Below are 19,707 nucleotides of genomic sequence, written 5' to 3'. Positions count from 1 at the left end.
ATGGCACTGTACCTTGCAGCCAGAATTGTTTTGTTATCTTTATAGGATATAGTTTCCTCCTCTCATTTGTTAAGCTTCCCTTTGTGTATCCAGTTCACTCTGATCATTATCACTTAAAACAAAGAGGTAACACAGTCAGCCCCAACTGCGTGGAACACCAAGTCTGAATCGCAAAATCAAGTGCATAATATTTTTAAAATCAATTAATTCCAAACTCACACGACTTTTAAAAGTCTCATTGGGAATGCTAGATAATTATTCTAAATACATGTCAAACAGCTGATTCAAATCTTGAGGACGGGGATGATGTTACTGATCGATCAAAGGAATGCTGTCGTAAGAAAATACCCAAGATCATGTAACAAGCCTTGGCTAAAGCAATCATCTACGTGATCTAAGAAGATAGACTCATGACACTTATTGATAACAGATACATGTTGTTTAAGACATTGCTGAAACACAATCAGAAGTCAGCCTTGGAAAACTAATGCTGGTCAACAGCAGAGAGAAATTAGAAAACTGTCAATCACTCAATCTGTCAAATTGATGTGCAGAAGCATGTTTAATTGTGCTTTCCTGTACAATCTTTTTCATTAAAGAAGTGTGTATAGTTCCCAAATTGTGGCAGCAGCCCATGGCATCAGTTTGTCTAAAGAATCCCTTTATAGCAGGCTGCCATTCAGGACAGTAGAAACTTCCCTGCAATCCCAATAAATAAGAGCAATGCACAAAGCACTGGAGGAACTCAGCGGGTCAGGCAGCATCTAGGCAGCAGGTCAGACCCTTCTTGACCCAAAACGTCGACTGTCCACTTCCCTCCACAAATGCTGCCTGGCCCGCTGAGTTCCTCCAGTGCTTTGTGTGTTGCTCCAGATCCCAGCATCTGCCGTCTCTTGCATCCCCACTGAACAAGAGCCTGGCAGAAGTCAACAATAATGGAAATAGTGCTGAACTCACCTTGTAAACTGCAAGAGGTTTTCAGGAAGAAACACGGCAATTAGCAGAACAATGGAATTGACCAGGACGTCCGCATGCATGTTTAAGCTGAGGGCGACAAAATTAAAGTTTTATTGCTCGCGGGCTTCTTGGACATTCTGTGAGAAGCAAGCCGCTAAAAGTGAAGTCAGTTGCAGCCCATTCACATCTGCCTTCAGTCGTTACTGGCTTCCCTCCTGCAAGTGTAGCTGATTAGTTAGAGCTGTGTGCATCAGCTAGGTAGATAGTTAGAGCCAAAGGAAGCAAATTCCAGAGACTTTGCTGCAGTAATTGGAAACACTTGTGGAGCCAGATGTTCATTGCTTGCAGTCAGTGAGTATGGCAGTTTTCAGCACTGTGGAAAAGTTGGGTTAGCTGATTTTTTTTTTTGTTTACAACTTGTCTGGGGAACAGGGACGTGCTCCTGGCTTGCTGTTAACCGTTGAGAGCACAAATGATTATCATCATCTTGCCATCAGTGCCTCGTATCTTCTCCCTGCAAGATCCGCTCAAACCAACACTCCCCCCCCCCCACCCCCTCCCAATCTATGTAACCAAAGGCTGCCTGTGGCAATGGGATAGACTCCTTACAGTAAACTGGCAAGTGCTCGGAATTCCACTCTCTACCCTTGCAGGAATTTCAGGCACTTGGGATTCTCAGCAGTCTGCTGTCTTCATCCCTGGTATTCAGGGCAGAAACTTGCCACTAACTGTGGCCACTGTCCACGTACCAGACTTTGCAATGCCAGTTGTACCCACTTGTACCTCTCAGGTCAATGTGAAGGAATTACGACTGGTGTCGACAACTCGCACACGATTTAGCATATCCAACTGTGAAGTCAATAAATATTGATAAGGTCTGGGATGTTACGCACCAGCCTCTTGTCCAAACCTTGCTCTGCTCTGTCGCAATGAAAGTCATCAACCTGAAACACTTACAGGTCATAGAGTCACACAGCATGGAGACAGGCCCTTCAGCCCAACTGGTCCATGCCAACCAAGGTTCCTATCTAAGCTAATCCCATTTGCCTGCATTTGGCCCACCTCCCTCTAAACCTTTCCAATCCAATGCCTTTTAAATGTTGTTAATGTTCCTGCCTCAACCACTTCCCCAGACAGCTCATTCCATATACAGACCACCCTCTGGGTGAAAAAGTTGCCCCTCAGGTTCCTATTAAATTTCTCCCCTCTCACCTTAAACCTATGCCCTCTAATTCTTGATTCCACAACCCTGGGAAAAAGGCTGAGTGCATTCACCCTATCTATGCCCCTCATGATTTTATACACCTCTATAAGATGGCCCCTCATTCTTCTACACTGCAATGAAAAAAGTCCCAACCTGCTCAACTGCTCTCCATAACCCAGTCCCTCGAGTCCCAGCAACATCCTCATAAATCTCCTCTGCACTCTTTCCAGCTTAATGGCATCTTTCCTATAGCAGGGTGAATTGGTTTATTATTGTCATGTGTACTGAGGTACAGTGAAAAACCTGTCTTGCATACTGTTCATACAGATCAATTCATTACACAGTGCATTGAGATAGTACAAGGGAAAACAATAACAGAGTACAGAATAAAGTGTTACAGTTACAGAGAAATATCTTTAATATCAACGAATGTCAGGAAGATGTGCAGAATTTCAAATTTTGTCAACCGTTTCTGCTTGGGACTTAGCTTAACCAGCTGTCAAAGCTTGTTAGAGTCTTGCTGATTGGGTCCCAGCATTAGGGACCTGGCTGGTGTGTGAGCATTGGTCTTTCTCTAGCATTGAGGCTGAGACCTCACCCATCCAGAGTGTGCTGTGTTGGAATGGGACAGTATCCGCTGCCCACAGCTCACTGAGAGGGACCAGAACCATCCCGCAGAGCGGTTCCAGCCCATGGGACATAGGTTGGTCCCCTGGTCCTCAACTCTACACCAGGAAGTAGCCTCTCAGATGAAGATTGGTGGAGTTGTTGAGCGTGTGGAGAGTGGTCTCAGGTTATAGGTCCATACTGATGTGTTAGTGAAATGGGCTGAGAAATGGCAGATGGAGTTTAATTACGATACACATGAGGTGATGCATTTTGGGAGTATTAGTAGTACATACACAATGAATGGGGGGGGGGGGGGGTCCTAGGGAGTAGTGAGGAACAGAGGGACCTTAGTGTGAAAGTGCAAAGATCCTTGAAGCTGCAGCGCAGGTAGATTATGTGGTTAAGAATGCATATGGGATACTGTTCTTCAACTTGACTTTGTGCAGTTCTGGTCACCACACTATAGGATGTGACTGCGCTGGAGAGGGTACAGAGGAGACTCACCAGGATATCGCCTGGGATGGAGCAGTTCAGTTATGAGGAGAGACTGGAGAGGCTGGGTCTGTTCTCCCTGGGCTGGAGGAGGTTCAGGGGACATGATTGAAGGACATAAGATTATGAGGGCTAATGGATAGGACAGGCTGCAAGAAACCTTTCTAGTGAATAAAACTAGAAGACATAGACTTAGGGTAAAGGGTAGGAGATTTAGAGGAGATCTGAGGGGTCCTTTTCATCCAGAGAGTGGCGAGTACCTGGAATAAACTGCCCAGCAGTGCAGTGGAAGCAGTCACTGAAAATGTTTAAGAAGTGTTCAGATGAGCACTCGAATGACGGACCATAAAGGGCTACGGGCCAAGTGCTGGAAGATGGGATTAATACAGATGGATTCCCAACAGTCAGGGTGGATTTGTGGGCCGAATGGCCTGTTTCTATGACTCCACGACTACTTAACATTTCTGAAATATCTCGACCAGCACATAGATCACCAAGGCATAGAGGGCTATGGACCAAGTGCTGGTCAATGGGATTCGTACAGATGGTCAGCACAGACACAGTGGGCTGAAGGGCCTGTTCCATATGATTCTGTAACTGAAATAATGTTCAAGTCAATCATTAACTTAAAATTATTAAATATAAATAATATTCAAATATATTATTGATAATGATTAAATATCATTTATACTTAAATAATAATAATGATCCAGGTTCAGGAACAGCCACTTCCCATCAACCATTCGGTTCTTGAACCAACCAGCACAACCCTAATCACTACAGTACAGCAACACTATGACCACTCTGATTTCTTTGGACTAAAATGCACTTTGTTTTTTTTATTCTAATCGTGTTCCTTCTTGTAAAAATCGTGTTTAATTTACGTTTTCCTTGTGAATGCTGCTTACCTGATGCTCTGTGCCTGTGATGCTGCTGCAAGTAAGTTTTTCACTGCACCTGTGCACACATGGACTTGTGCAGATGACAATAAACTCGACTTTGACTTCGATCAACTTCAATATTATTTATAAGTAATATTCAAGTTAATAATTAACTTAAATTATTAAATATAAATAATATTCAAACAACATTGTTTATGAGTAACTTAAACATCATCTATACATAATACTTGTAAGTTAATGAGCAACATGAATATTAACATTACTTGAAGATCCATATGATGCAATGTTGAAGTTAGTCGTTAAGAAGGTGACTCTGGGTGATCAGTTCATGGGCTGCTGCTGCTGGTGGTGGTGGCGGCGGCCGCCAGAGGGGACACACCAGGTGAGGCCACAGGTGAGCTCCTTGCAGGTTCACCTGCCCTGGCCGGAAGTCCCGCCTCCCCAATAGAAGCCGGTGCACTTCCGGTACCAGGGTTGCTGATGGAAGAGGAGGGAGGCGGCGGAAGGGTTGCTCCGGGTGGCCGCCTGCTCTTTGGGAGGGAGGTGGTGAGTGCATTTGGCTGCCTCAGTGAGTGCCATTGGGCTGGGGGTGGGTGCATCCTTGCAAAGGCAGCGTCTGGGGCGCTGGGCAAGAGGCTGGAGGGGTGAGGACCAGGGGAACTGCTGCTCCTTTATCAATGCAAACGCGCAGAGGCTGCAGCATCCGCGGGTGGAGGCGGATGTGCCGGGAGACGGTTCGGACTGAGAGCTGCGCTGCTGCGAATGCAGCCCCTTGCATCGTTCACGTAAAGCAAACAAGGATGGGCTGAGAACCAGGCCCGTCCGGCTTAATCACCCGACCCGGGCAAGACGTGATGCACATTCCCTGGTCCAATGGTAACGCCCGCAGCCCTCTCCAGAAACCCACGGGGCTTGAGTGCGGGTCCAAACCAGGCTCAGTGTCAGCTGCTGTGGTGTTTAATTTCCTGCATTAGATTAAGTGCAGGAAAACTAAATGCATTTAGTTTCCTGTATGTTAAACTCCTCCATGCACCTGTGATTGGCCAGAATGAAGATTACCTGATGGACCACTGGTGTCCTGTCCTCGCACCCTGCTCTAAAAAAACACTGACCACTGCTCACTAAAACCTTGTGCCCAGCCCTGTCCGCCCCTCCTACCCTGTGTTTGCTCATCTGTGCCAACTTCCTGTTTGCAGTTCTTTGGTTTAAACTCTTTTTGTTTTGATCTTCCTTGTGACCTCTTGCCCCTCTCTATCTCTAAACCCTCCAACTCCTCCATCTCTCTATGACCTCCTCCCTCTGTGACCCCCCCACCCCCTCTGCTTTTGAGAGAGAATGGAGAACTAGAGTCACTGCTTAAGAATAAGGGGTCACATTGAAGAGAGAGTTGGACTTTTCTCTGAGAGACTATGGAAATGTCTTCCTCAATGGAAGCTGAGTCATTGAGGTAGATAGAGGGTGAATGGTTGTCGCAGGGAGCTAGGAATGTGGAGGTAAGGTTACAGTCAGACCAGCCACGACCTTATTCAATGACGGAGTTGGTTCAACAGACCGAGTGTCTTACTCCTGCTAATTCGAACGTTTGTAACGTTTTGAATGTTTAAGATCTCTGCATTCCTCTAATTCCGACCTTGTGATTATCCCAGGTGGATAGTATCCCAAAAGATCGTGGTGGCTATTTCTTCAGTTGTTTGGGCCCCAAGCTCACCCTAAAATTTCCACACCTCTTTCCATTTGATCCTACCTTTCTGATCCAGCTTTAGGTCACCTCCCTGTTATCTCCTCACGTGGCTCAGTATCAGATGTTGACTCTTCCATCCTCTGAAGAACTTTGGCATTTTATTATGCTTCATGCACAGAAGAATGGCCCCAGGTTCTGGTGGGGCCCTGCTGTCTCCGGTCACTGACCTGTGCCCACCCTCCCTGTGGGTGAGGGTGTTACCAAGGTTAAAACCAGATGCAGTGGAGGCTGGGCTTGGGGCACAATGGTTGTGCCTGTCACCTTGTTGTTTTTGTCCAGATGTGAGCCATACAGTGACTTGATCCTTACCGACTAAAATGGAGACACCAGAGACTGCAGATGCTGGAAGCTGGAGCATCAAACGACCTTCTGGTGGAACTCAGTGGGTCGAACAGCATCTGTTGTGGGGGGAAGGAATTGGCGGCTTTCGGGTGAAACCCTGCATCAGGACGGTTGTGATGTTGAGATTTCTTCCTGCATCAGTGTAGTATGTCCAATTAGGATTAAAGGGTTGAGGAGGAGGGTGCTTTCATCAAAGACTGTCCCCCACACCAGGCTCTGATGTAGCAAACTCTGGATGTGTTAAATCAATTTTACGGTGCTTTGCATTGTAGAATTTATTTCTTGGAGGTGACTGGACGTGTCTACTGAGCTGTTCATCTTCCACCTGTATTCCTGGACCCACTGACTAGAGCAGGGAGGGGCTCTGGAAATTGCCCCAGCTCTGTTAAAGGCATGGCAACTCCCAGTAATTCTGTGGGCAGTATCCATGTGATTAGGGTGAGTATCTCCTCGAGCTTGTCCTGCATTAAGATAATCTGATCCTGCCCCTTGGTCCCACTGTCCTGCCTCATCTCATTCTCCCTCATTTCCCTCGGAATCAAGGATTCAGCCTTGGGTGTACTCAGTGACCAAACCTCCCTGGACTTCCGGGGCAGAATTTCCCAATTCAACACCCTCTGAGCGAAGACCTCTTCTCCTAGTCCTGAATGGTTGACCCCCTGGTCCTGAGGCCGACCCCAGGTCCTGGGTGAAGTCGACTGAAGTAAGGATCATGGTTCATTTCCAAGGCCTGGGTGTCTGGGGCATGATCATTATTACCCCGAGGTTATGAACGCTCTGAATTGGACATTGTCTTAAATCAGAGTGTTGCAGCATTTAAAAAGAAGTTAATTAAAGTAATTTCCACAAATGAACTCTGAACTAAAAGTGTGCAAAGCAGGTGTTAATTGTGATGTTGAATTTTCTTCCTGGAGTAGTGCAGTGTAGACTTATACAGCATGGAAACAGGCCATTCAGCCCAACTCGTCCATGTCAATCGAGTTATCTACTGGAGCTAGTCCCATTTGCCTGCGTTTGACCCAGATCCCTCTAAACCTTTCTATCCATGGACCTGTCCAAGTGTCTTTTAAATGTTGTAATTTTAGCTGCCTTTACCACCTCCTCTGGCAGCTCGTTCCACATACCCACCGTCCTCTGTGTGGAAAAAGTTGCCCCTCAGGTCCCCTTTAAATCTTTCCCCTCTCACCTTAAACCTCTGCCTTCTAGTTTTAGACTCCCCCACCCTGGGGAAAAGACTGCGACCGTCCAGCTTTATCTCCTTCTGAGGTTATAAATCCCTATTCAGTCACCTTCTTCACTCCAGGGGAAACAGTCCCAGCCTATCCAGTCTCTCCTTATAACTCAAGCCCTCCAGGCCCAGCAACATCCTGGTGAAACATTCCTGCGCCCTCTCTAGCTCAATCCCACCCTTCCTATGGTATGATGACCAGAGCTGCGCACACCACTCCAAGTGCGGTCTCGCCAACATCTTGTATATCTGCAATGTGATGTCCCAGCTCTTGTACGCAGTGCTCCATCCGGTGAAGGCAAGCGTGCCATATGCCTCCTTCGCCCCATCTAAATGTGTTGCTGCTTTCATGGAACTATGTACGTTTGTCCAATTAGGATTCGAGAGCTGAGGAGGATGTGTTCAATGTACAAAGACTGCCCCTCACTCCAGGCTCTGATGTACTGGCACCCTGACTGTGCCAAGTCATTTTACCGTGCTTTGTGTTACAGAATTTACTTCCTGGAAGAAGTTTGCACCAAAGATGTTGAAACGGAAGCAGAGTTCGAGAGTGGAAACTCAGCCTGTTACGGACTTTGGCCCGGATGAGATGCTGACGGATAATGCTGACATTCTGTGGATTAACAAGCCGGTGAGTTGGAGTTAAGCCCCAGTTACTTCACCGCTGGTGCCCAGGCCCTGAACTCTGCAGTTCCCTCTTTCATTCAGACAAGGCTGTGGGTCCAGTTGCTCCCTGTGTGGTGCACTGTCAGTGTTTCTTGTCATGAACCAGCAACAAAAGAAACACACTGAGCATGATTCAGTGTTAAAAACTATTTTATTAATCACTACTTATGATAATACGTAAAATAAAAGTAAAAATGTTAGTATGTTAGAATTCAAGAATGTTAAACCTCGAACGTTAACCCCAAAACTAAACTCTTCGTGTGTGTGTGTGTGACAAAGTCCAAAACTCCCAGTTCCGGAATGGTTCTTAAAGTTCAGTTCCGCAAGCCATAAGGTGAAACGTGAGCAAGGGCTTCTTCAACAACCACTGTTGTCTGAAGATAAGATGTAGATGTAGAAAAACATAGAGAGAGTACATACGAAATCCAAATGTTCCACGATGGAACCCAAACGACACTCCAGTGTTTACTCGGTAGTGACTTCCTCACCCCGAAAAGCATCCGAACCGTGGTCGTCCACACACAAATACCTGTTTCCTTCTACAGGTCAGCAACAAAGTGAACTCCACCGGATTACTTCCAACTTCCATACATGGATTTCAGTGGCAAACACAGTTATTGTTTCTCATCCATCGATAGAGAAAACAAGCAGGCTGGTGTCTCTCTCCCTTCTCTCTCTCTCTCTCTCTTCTTCTTACTTCTTCAACAACGTCATTACGTCCTTTATCTTCTATTGACGTAAGCACGCCCCACACACACACATACACACACACTCTCTATCTTAAAGGGACTTTCACTGAGTCCGTAACATTCTGTAACTGAGTGTCCCCTTGTGAAACACCTTGCAACATTTTTGCATTGAAGGTGCTATATAAATGCAAGTAGTTATCCTTGAGGTTTTCTTCAAAAATTTTGCCCCTATAGTTGGTTGCAGTTGTACCTAAAACAAAAAGAGAGGAATATCAGGGTCTCCTGTTGCTGTACAGGTGCTCCCCGCCTGGGCTTCTGTTGATGCCTGAGCTGTTGTTTGGCTTTGAGTGCACATGGACAGTGAATAAATAAATTCCGTGCCTCTTGGAGGTCATGCCCAGTATTAAACCCCTAATCCCATCAGCCCCTCTGGGTTTGCTCTAGTGCAGGTTGACATTAGCCTGAGTTCTAATGCAGGATCCCTGAACTGAAATGTTAACTCTCTTCCTCTGCCCACAGATGCTGCCTGACCTGCTGAGTATTTCCAGCATCTTCTGCTTTTATATTATCCTGATTGTCTTTGCCTATAAATCCCTAGTCAGGCAGCACCCAGAGCACTTTCTGGGCCCCTGCGTCCTGGTATTAGAGAGGGAGTGGAGCGCTCCCAAGGATGAGGGACTTCAGGTCTGTGGAGGGACATGGGGCTGTTCCCTTCACAGCAGAGAAGATTACAGGAAGATTTAATGGAGGCATCAAAACTCAGGATGGATTTGGGTGAAGGAAGAGCTTCTGGTCAATGGTAAAAGAATGGGAGGGGAGGAGTTTTTGAGGTGGAGGTTTTTTGGGATTTGGAACACGTTACCTGCAAGTGTGGTGGAAGCAGAGCAAAAACAAATGTTCAGAAGATAATTGGGCGTGTAGTCGAAGAGGAGGGAGCGGTGGGGAGCAGGTTCACAGTGCAGACGTGGGCATGATGGGTGAAGTGCTGCAGGGATCCATCAATCTACAAATATCTCTGGACTTCAGTATCGTACATACAGATTCCGTTTTGAGGAAGCAAGGACGTTGTTGTGCTTGTGGGTTCAGTGAATATTTTGTGGAGTCTGGTCTCATGCTCCAGAGTGCCCAACGTATGGGCAGGTGAATCACAGAACAATGCAGCCTGTTGTGTCTCAGATGTTGTGCTCCAGTACATCCCTGTTCAGTGTTCAGTTTTCTATCATTCATGTGTCTATCTAAGATTCTCTTAAATGTCACTAATGTATCTACCCCCACAACCTCTGCCGGCAGTGCGTTCCACGCACTCACCACTCTGTGTAAATAAAAAAACTTCCCCCTGACATCCCCCTTATACCTTCCTCCAATCACCTTAAAATTATGTCCCCTCGTGTTAGCCGTTGTCACCCTGGGGAAAGTCTATTGGGCCTGTAACTGTCTGTGGTAAGGAACAACTTGTCTATCGGTCCTCCCAGCCACACTCCAGTCCAGCAAACCACTTACTGCTTCTCACCTTAAAGGTGTCATTGCTCAATCAGGGAACTTTGTGAAGGATCTTGTCTTTTGATGGCCCCAGTGATTAGCAGAGAGCTGGCTGGCCAGCCCCATTTGACCCCTTCACGCCCTTGGAGGACCATCCACAGCTCATTGTAAAGATCCAGTGGCTGTGGCTAAATGGCCCCTCCTCCTGGTCATCACACAGCATTACATTGAAAGCCCAGATACTCCAGCCCAGTTTCTTCCCACCCCCCTCCATCCACCCCCCCCCCCCCACACCTCATCACCATCTCCTGCCACCCTTTCCTCTTTGCAGTGTAAGTTTGTTCCCCTAAAGTATGACCATCATGCACTTGCGCCTGTGTGTAACCTGCAGAGTGCCGTTGCCCATTGCGTCTTGAACGAGCTGTCCAGTTAGTCCCACTCCCTGCTCTTGCCCTGTAATTCCATGTATTCTTCCTCTGGCAGTGTCTCCACAGATCCCTTCTCAAAGCTCCTGTTGAACCTGCCTCCACCACCCTTTCAAGCAGCACATCCCAATCACAGCTACACTGCATGAAAACATTCTCCTCCTCTCCCCTCTGGTTCTTCTGCCAACCCCCTTCACTTTGTGTCCTCTGAGCTCCCACCCTCATGCCACTGCTGACAGACTCTTCTTGTTTCCCCACAATGTGGAGGGCTTTATCAAATCAGGAGATCCTGTGGTCCAAGTAAGAAGCCCCAGCTTCTCCACGGATCTGGGACCGAGTGTCCCGGCACCATTGCAGTGAGTTGGCTCAGGACCTGGCTCATCAGTGGAGCACCATCTGCCCAAAGTGGGGGCAACACAGTGGGTGGGGGGAGGAAATGAGAGACCTGTAACCAGTAGCCATTTTAGCTTGGATTCTGTGTGGAGGGAAATGGAGCTGGAGTGGTCAGTGACCTGACTAGTTGACTATTTTTACTTCTAATGGCAGCGGCATTCCTTCAGAGGTTTGTCTGCAAGTTATCACCCATGACATTGTGGTGAAGTGGTTGGCAGGAGTGGGGTTAGTATTTCAACAGTTGCCGAAGATGGTGTAGGTGCCCTTGTGAGAAGCAGCAAAGCTGTTGTGAAAAGGCAGTCCCAAAAGTCAGGTGTTTATTGAGAGAGACACGCAGTTTGCAACAGGTCCAAGAGACATTCTCGAATCAGGGAGCCCAGAAACGGACCCTTTGGCCCATCGTGTCTGTGCTAACAATCAGGTGCCCATCTACACTCAACCCATTTACCAGCACTTGGTCCAGAGCTTCCTGTCCAGATGCTTGTTAACGGTGAGAGTCTCTGCCTCCACCACCCCCGCAGGCAGCAAGTTCCAACCATTCCTGAACGCAGATACCTCTGCTGTGGAGGAATGTTTCCCACTATCTACCCATTCTATATCCTGTACACCTCTATCAGGTCCCCCCGCGGCATTCTCTACACCTATCACGGACCCTTTTCAACCCAATGTATTGAACACAGGCTGCAGTCACCCCTGGAGTGTGTAGTGTGGGATGAGCAACGGATAGGAAGCTGGATTCCTTAATATCCGTGCTGGTCCCTGGGATCGGAAGTGGGCTGCTCCACCCTCCAGTGTGCGCATGTATTGAAGTTGCTGCCTATCCCCCCAGGTGCTGGCTGTGGCTTGGCGGGAAGTTCTCTCACCTCCGACACAGAAAGTTGTGGGTTCAAATCCCACACCCAAGTCATCCAGTGGAGTACTGAGGCAATGCAGCACTGCCAGAGGTGCTGTCTGAGCAAGAGACATTAAGGTCTGGTTCATGGTGTTGTAAAGACCCTGTGGACTACTTCAAGGAAGTTCTGTCCTGGGGCCAACATTTAACCCTCAATAAATAAAGATGGTAAGATGATCACTGGTTTGTGGGAGCTTGCTGTGCACAGCTTGGCTGATGTGTTTCCCAACCAATAGCAGTGACTACACTTAAGTAGTATTTTGTTGGGTGTAATGCACTTGGGGCATTGTGAAGGGGCTGTAAAACAAAAAAGAATACGAGTAATGTCCATGTTTCACTGTCCTTGTTGGCAGAACTGATATGTTCTCTCTGTGTGCAGTGGGTTCACTCTCTGCTACGGGTCTGTGCCATCATCAGCGTGATCTCCGTGTGTATGAACACACCCAAGACCTTCGAACACTACCCACCGCTGCAGTATGTAACCTTCACCCTGGACACTCTGCTCATGTTCCTGTATTCTTCGGAGATGATTGCAAAGATGCACATTCGAGGCATAGTCAAGGTAAGTTCACCTCAAGTTCAAGTTTATTTGTCATGGACATACATACCTAGGGTATAAGTGCTATGAAAGTTAGCTTTTTGCAACAGCAGCACAGTACATTACAAACATAAGTTATGCATAATTTATGTTAACTTGCATGACAAAGTAAACATAATGACTTAAGTGCAAGTTGAGAGAGGAAAAGAAATATAATCTGAGGTAATGTTAGGGGTTTTCAAGTTGGTTCAAGAACCTGACGGCAGTGGGGAAGAAGCGTTGTTGAATCGTGAGGTGTGGGTCTTCAGGTTCCTGTACCTCCTGCCTGATGGCAGCATCGAGAAGAGGGCACGGCCCGGATGGTGGGGGTCCCTGATGATGGATATTGCCTTCCTGAGACATCACCTCTTGTAGATGTCCTCGATGGTGGGTAATGCTCAAAGCACTCCCCACTTACAGTGCAGGCAGTGTTAACTATTGATGACAGCACTGTTACAAAACACCTTATTTGTTTGATGTATGAATTGTCCATAGTTCCTCTATGATGCAGAGAACTCCTGACTCCACTGTCATCGTGGACCATGTTTGTTTATTCATTGTTAAAGGGAAGGCCGTTCCTCATTGCCCCTGTGAGATGCCTCTTTGAACCACTGCTGTCCATGTGGTGAAGGTGTTCCCACGTGCTGTGGGAAGGAAGTTCCATCGATGATAGAACAGTGATATCTTCTCATTTTCCAGGATGCGGCCTGGATCAGAGGGCATGTGCTATAAGGAGAGGTTGGACAGACTTGGGTTGTTTTCTCTGGAGCGGCAGAGGCTGAGGGGAGACCTGATAGAAGTTTATAAGATTTTGAGAGGCACAGATGGGCAAAGCCGGTATCTTTCTCCAAGGGTCAAAATGTCTAATACCAGAGGGCATGAATTTAGGGTGAGAGGGGGTAAGTTCAAAGGAGATGTGCAGGGCAAGTTTTTTATACAGAGAGTGGTGGGTGCCTGGAATGTGCTGCCTGGGGTGGTGGTGGAGGCAGATATGATAGATACCACTCCGTCCCCCTCCAGACCACCTTGGCCAACAGGTGTTGGGGAGGGGCTCCTGCTGCTGTGCACCCCGTGCTGGTGGGGGCAAGCGTGGGTGTTAGGGAAAGTAGCTGTAAGGTAGTTGCCTTTGGGGGAAATACTCTTTCTCCCCCCAAACCCCATTCCTGTGTCAGAAGCCAAGGAACTCTGTTCAACCACTGGCCAGAGCTGGGAAAGAGCCCTCCCCACACGTCTTCCTCAGCCCTGAGCCAACCAGTCACGAGGCAGCCAATACCTTCTCACCATCCCCTTGTTTAGACTCGCACAGGGATAGGAGGAGGACATTCAGCCCATCGACCTTGTCCCACCATCTGGTCGGATCACAGCTGATCTTAACCCCATCTCCCTGCCTTGGTTGTCCACCCAAAAAAAATCCTCCAAGTTTCCGCCTGTCCCTGCAGCTCTGTGGGAGGGAGGACCAGACCCCACTGCCCTACCTGTGTGGAGCAGCTTCTTGACGTCACCCTTTGACACCAGCCTCTTGCTTTTAAGGATCTGCCCCCTTGTTCACAGTTTCCTTTTATCTACCGATCAGTTCCCTTAATGGTTTGAACACCTCAAAGTAGATTCTTCTCCCCCATGCCCAGGGGAATACATCCAATTGATGTAAACCCATACCCCTTGTAATTTAACCCTTTTTGTGCCAGTACTTTGGTGAAACTGGAAAGTGATGTGAGCTCTTGTTCTCAGACGCATGTTGCTTTGCTTCTGTCCATATTCTTAGCATCTGCCTGAACTGTCGCCTGTGAAGTGTCAGTGCCTTTAGCAGTCCAATTTGCAGTGTACATCGCTGCAATTTTCTGATTAGTGACGACCACTGCTAGTTAAAGGCAGGCATCTGCCCGTACAGTCACTGGTGTCCATCTCCAGTATTACAACCATCTGGCGAGCTTTGTCTCTGCCTCTCGGGCAGCTTATGTTAAGAATCTTTGTTTATTTGTTCAGAAGCACCTTTCAAGTGTTCCTGCTTTCCCCAGTCTGCAGTTTGTGAGACTGTTCAGCTTTGTGACACACTGACTTATCCCCAGGAAATTGGAGAGGGGGCAGGAGGACCTCTGCCACGATCCCAGTTACTCTGCACTGTCCGCTTTTCCTGTTCTGGATGCACGTTTTGTTCTCACTCACATCTGGAGTCCACAACTGATTCCTGACACACTTGATTTGATCAACTGCAGTAAATTAACACCATGTGATTTATAGATCAGAGTAACACAGCACGGAAACAGGTCCTTCAGCCCAAATCGTCCGTGAGACTTGGATTTCCTGCACTGCAATTCTGTCCAGTTGACCATCCCCAATTATATTTACTGACCATGTTATGGACTGGTGCCTGATCCCTGATCTCTGACATTCCCCCCAACCCCAAACCTCTCCTTGGTCAAGTCTCAAAGGAGCTGGACAAACTCAGCGGGTCAGGCAGCATCTTTGGAGGGTAATGGACAGTTGACATTTCAGGTCGTGACGTTTGCTCCATATTCCATCATCTACAGTCTCTTGTGTCTCCAGACTTGGATGTAGCCTGGGAATCAAAGGAAAAGAGAGGAACTCTATTCTGGATGTCGAAGGGCAGACACAATAGCCAATCATCTGATCCCACAATGACACACAAATAGACTGAGTCGTGTTGACCACATGGGTTTCTTTTTCTTGCATTTGATTTGTCTGTGATCTTTGTCTTTTTGTTATTAAATATTTCTGCAAACTGCAAAACTTAGAAGCTGCAATTTGTTGCCAAAGGATCAGAAAGAACAGAAGGCAGCCCCTCCCACTCTACCTGATAAATGCCACCTGTTATACCAGCCCCTCCCACTCTACCTGATAAATGCCACCTGTTATGCCAGCCTCGTCTGCCCAGATCATTACCTGCTGAGCATGTGCCCCAGTTGCCAAGAGGTTGAATGTGGTGACCTGTTGCCCATTGAATCTTTACTTTCACCCAGAAATAATCGTTGACAAACTTTTCTTTATTTCACAGGGTGATAACTCATACGTGAAAGATCGCTGGTGTGTGTTTGATGGGTTCATGGTCTTCTGCCTCTGGGTGTCCCTGGTTTTACAGGTGCTGTCCAATGTTAACTGCTCATTCTGAAAAGTTTCTTATGTTGTTGTGGACTTCCTGAACCTGAGAACAAATTCACACCCTTATCTTTTTAGGTCTTCGAAATAGCTCAGATAGTCGATCAGATGTCCCCACTGAGCATGCTACGGATCCCGAGACCACTCATCATGATTCGAGCGTTTCGAATCTACTTTCGATTTGAGCTTCCCCGCACAAGGATTACGAATATTTTGAAGTAAGAACAAATGATTTGCATTCCTGCAGTGTCTTTCATAGATGTTCCAAAGTACTGCAGCCAATAAAGCACCTTGGAAGTGTGGGCAGTGTTGCAAGGACAGACTTGTGTTGTACAGCTAGTAGCAACACTGCTTCACCATTCCAGAGGCCTGGGTTCAACCCTGTGTGTGGAGTTGACACATTCTCCTTGTGAGTTTCCCCCGGTTCCCTCCCACATACCAATGACATGCGAGCTGGTAGGTTAATTGGCCGCTGTAAGTTGTCTCCAGTATGTGGGTGAGTGGGAGAACCTGGGAGGAGTTGGTGGTGGGAGTGAAATGGGATCAGTGTAACTGGGTGGTTGATAGCACGGACTGGGTTGACGACAGCAACGTGGTGATGAACCAGTAATCCATTGGGAGATTGGGTGACTGATAAATATGGGGGGTGGGGGGGATCCCGGCTCCTTTGAACTCGTGCCATGGGGTTCTGTTACATCCTGAAAGAACAGGCAGGCTCTGGCTCTGCTGCCCACCCTTGATCTCAACTCCCTGGAGCGGGGCTCGAACCCAGGGCCAACTGTCTGATGGAGGCCAGCAGGTGAATTGCAGAACCATGCAGACTCCGCAGTGATCACTGGCTTAAGAGTGAGATGTCTTGTTGATATTCATCGTCTCTTCTCCCTGCGTTCTTGTGTTCTAGGCGATCAGGAGAACAAATCTGGAGCGTCTCCATCTTCCTTCTCTTCTTCCTACTCTTGTATGGAATTTTGGGGGTTCAGATGTTCGGCACCTTCACCTATCACTGTGTGACCAATGATACTCAGCCAGGGTGAGGAGACTCTACAGCCATTGTTTCTCAAAGTCAAAGTCAAGTTTATTGTCATCTGCACAAGTCCATGTCTGCACAGGTGCAATGAAAAATTTACTTGCAGCAGCGTCACAGGCACAGAGCATCACATAAGCAGCATTCACAAGAAAAAACATAAAAATTGTGTATAATTTATGTTTAATTTATAAGAAAGAACACAATTAAAACAAAAAAAAGGTCCATTGTAGTGCAAAGTGATCAACTCATTATCAGTTCATACCTGATGTGTTCTAAATTATTACTTGCTTCTATATGTTGGTCTCAGTAGAATTTATTGTTAAATAACCTTGAACTGAAATAAGTTTAAACTCTCTCTACTTTTCATAAGATTAATTGATGATTATGTAACTCATGTACTGCACTGAAACAAGGCTGTTTAGCACAGCCATCCACGCCAGCTTCTGTTGAACCTACCAACTTTCAGTGTGTCCCAGTGTTCTCTCCTCCCTTGTGTGTTTGTCCAGCCTCTGCCTGAGTGAATAAGTACTATCCTTGTGGGAGTGAGTTCCGCATTCTCGCCACTCTCTGGGTGAAGAAGTTTCTCCTGAATTCCCCATTGATTTCTTGGTGACCACCTTATACTGACCTCTGGTTACCTCGTCCCTACTGGTGAGGACACTTGGCCCTTATCCACTCTCAAGCCTTCCATCATTTTAAAGACCTCTGTTAGATTCATGGAGTTATACGGCACAGAAACAGACCCTTCAGCCCAACACATCCATGCCGGCCAAGTTGCCTACCTGAGCTAGTCCCATTTGCCTCTGTTTGGCCCATAGCCCTCTAAACCTTTCCTATCCATGTACCTGTCCAAATGCCTTTTAAATGTTGTAATCGTACCCACCTCTACCACTTCCTCTGGCAGCTCGTTCCACACACCCACCACCCTCTGTGTGAAATAAAAAACCTGCCCCTCAGATCTCCTTTAAATCTTTCCCCTCTCACATTAAACTCCAATACCCTGGGAAAAAGACTATCTACCCTATCTACGTCCCTCATGATTTTATAAACCTTGATTAAAATCACCCCTCAGCTGATGAGAGAGGTGGAACGACTTGTTAGGAAGAAGAAGGTAGCATACGTGAGGTATAAGCAGCAAGGTTCAGACAGGGCCCGTGAGGAATATAGGGTAGTGAGGAAGGAACTTAAGAAAGGGCCGAGGAGAGCTAGAATGGGACATGAAAGGCTTTGGCCAGTAGGGTTAAGGAAAATCCCAAGGCCTTTTTCAAGTACGTGAAGGGTAGGAGGATGGCTAGGGTGAAGGTAGGTCCGATTAAGGACAAAGGTGGGAGAATTTGCCTGGAGGCGGCGGAAGTGGGAGAAGTTCTCAATGAGTACTTCTCTTCGGTATTCACCAGGGAGAGGGGTCTTGATGATGCGGAAGGGAGTGCTGGTAAGGGTAATGTTCTTGAGGTTGTAGATATCAAGAGAGAGGATGTATTGAAGTTGTTAAATAATATTAAGACAGATAAATTTCCGGGGCCTGACGGGATTTTCCCCAGGCTGCTTCAAGAGGCTAGGGAGGAGATTGTTGAACCGCTGGTAAGGATCTTTGAGTCCTCGTTGTCCACGGGGATGGTGCCCGAGGATTGGAGGGTTGAGAATGTTGTCCCCTTGTTCAAAAAAGGTAATAGGGATAGGCCAGGGAATTATAGACCGGTGAGTCTCACGTCTGTGGTGGGTAAGCTGTTAGAAAGGATTCTAAAGGATAGGATTTATGAACACCTAGAGAATCATGGACTGATTAGGGACAGCCAGCATGGCTTTGTGAAGGGAAGATCTTGCCTCACAAGCCTGATAGAGTTCTTTGAGGAGGTGACCAGGAAGATTGATGAGGGCAGTGCGGTGGATGTGGTTTACATGGATTTTAGTAAGGCGTTTGTTAAGGTTCCTCATGGTAGGCTTCTTCAGAAGGTCAGAGGCCAAGGGATCCAAGGAAGCTTGGCTGTGTGGATTAGGAATTGGCTTGCATGTAGAAAGCAGAGGGTTGTGGTGGAAGGAGTGCCCTCGGATTGGAAGGCAGTGACTAGTGGTGTCCCGCAGGGATCGGTTCTGGGACCTCTACTTTTTGTGATATTTATAGATGACTTGATGAGGGGGTGGAGGGCTGGGTTAGTAAGTTTGCGGACGACACTAAGATCGGCGGTGTTGTGGATAGTGTGGAGGGCTGTCGGAGCTTACAGAGGGATATTGATAGGATGCAGAGCTGGGCTGACAAGTGGCAGATGGAGTTCAATCCGGAGAAGTGTGAGGTGGTACACTTTGGAAGGACAAACTCCAGGGCAGAGTACTGGGTAAATGGCAAGGTACTTGGCAGTGTGGAGGAGCAGAGGGATCTGGGGGTTCATATTCACAGTTCATTGAAAGTTGCCTCACAGGTGGAAAGAGCAGTTAAGAAGGCCAATGGGATGTTGGCTTTCATAAGTTGCGGGATTGAGTTTAAGAGCCGTGAGGTGATGATGCAGCTTTACAAAACTCTAGTTAGACCACACTTAGAGTACTGTGTTCAGTTCTGGTCGCCTCATTATAGGAAGGATGTGGAGGCGTTGGAGAGGGTGCAGAGGAGATTTACCAGGATGCTGCCTGGATTGGAGAGTATTGAATATGAGGAGAGGCTTAAGGTGCTAGGGCTTTATTCACTGGAAAGGAGGAGGATGAGAGGAGACATGATAGAGGTATATAAAATACTGAAAGGAATAGATAGAGTAGACAGTCAGCGCCTCCTTCCCAGGGCACCAATGCTCAAGACGAGAGGTCGTGGCTTTAAGGTTATGGGTGGGAGGTTCAGGGGAGATGTCAGGGGGAGGTTTTTCACCCAGAGAGTGGTTGGTGCATGGAATGCACTGCCTGGGGTGGTGGTGGAGGCAGATACATTGAACAGGTTCAAGAGCTTGTTGGATAGGCAGATGGAGGAGTGTGGGATGGGGGGAT

The 19,707-nt window shown here is 47.4% G+C and overlaps 2 protein-coding genes across 3 annotated transcripts in view; one reads left to right on the top strand and one right to left on the bottom strand.

Annotated features, from left to right (window-relative positions):
- itgbl1 (integrin, beta-like 1) overlaps positions 1-1,299 on the bottom strand; it is a 111,353-nt gene extending 110,054 nt beyond the window's left edge. The window contains 1 exon segment of the mRNA XM_052026320.1: positions 958-1,299. Within this exon segment, the coding sequence (XP_051882280.1) occupies positions 958-1,037 (80 nt within the window). The 5' untranslated portion in view covers positions 1,038-1,299.
- Positions 1,300-4,632: 3,333 nt separating this feature from the next.
- The window catches only part of nalcn (sodium leak channel, non-selective), a 135,476-nt gene continuing 120,401 nt past the window's right edge, over positions 4,633-19,707 (top strand). For both annotated transcript variants that reach the window (XM_052026246.1, XM_052026245.1), the window contains exons 1-6: positions 4,633-4,710; positions 7,967-8,106; positions 12,399-12,581; positions 15,610-15,693; positions 15,789-15,928; positions 16,612-16,740. In XM_052026246.1, coding sequence (XP_051882206.1) covers positions 7,999-8,106; positions 12,399-12,581; positions 15,610-15,693; positions 15,789-15,928; positions 16,612-16,740 — 644 coding nt within the window. In that variant the 5' untranslated portion in view covers positions 4,633-4,710; positions 7,967-7,998. The remainder of the gene's footprint in view (positions 4,711-7,966; positions 8,107-12,398; positions 12,582-15,609; positions 15,694-15,788; positions 15,929-16,611; positions 16,741-19,707) is intronic.

The sequence above is a fragment of the Pristis pectinata genome, chromosome 11 (genome assembly GCF_009764475.1).
Source record: "Pristis pectinata isolate sPriPec2 chromosome 11, sPriPec2.1.pri, whole genome shotgun sequence".
In the NCBI taxonomy this organism is placed as follows: Eukaryota; Metazoa; Chordata; class Chondrichthyes; order Rhinopristiformes; family Pristidae; genus Pristis; species Pristis pectinata.
This window is presented reverse-complemented; position numbering and strand designations above follow the sequence as displayed.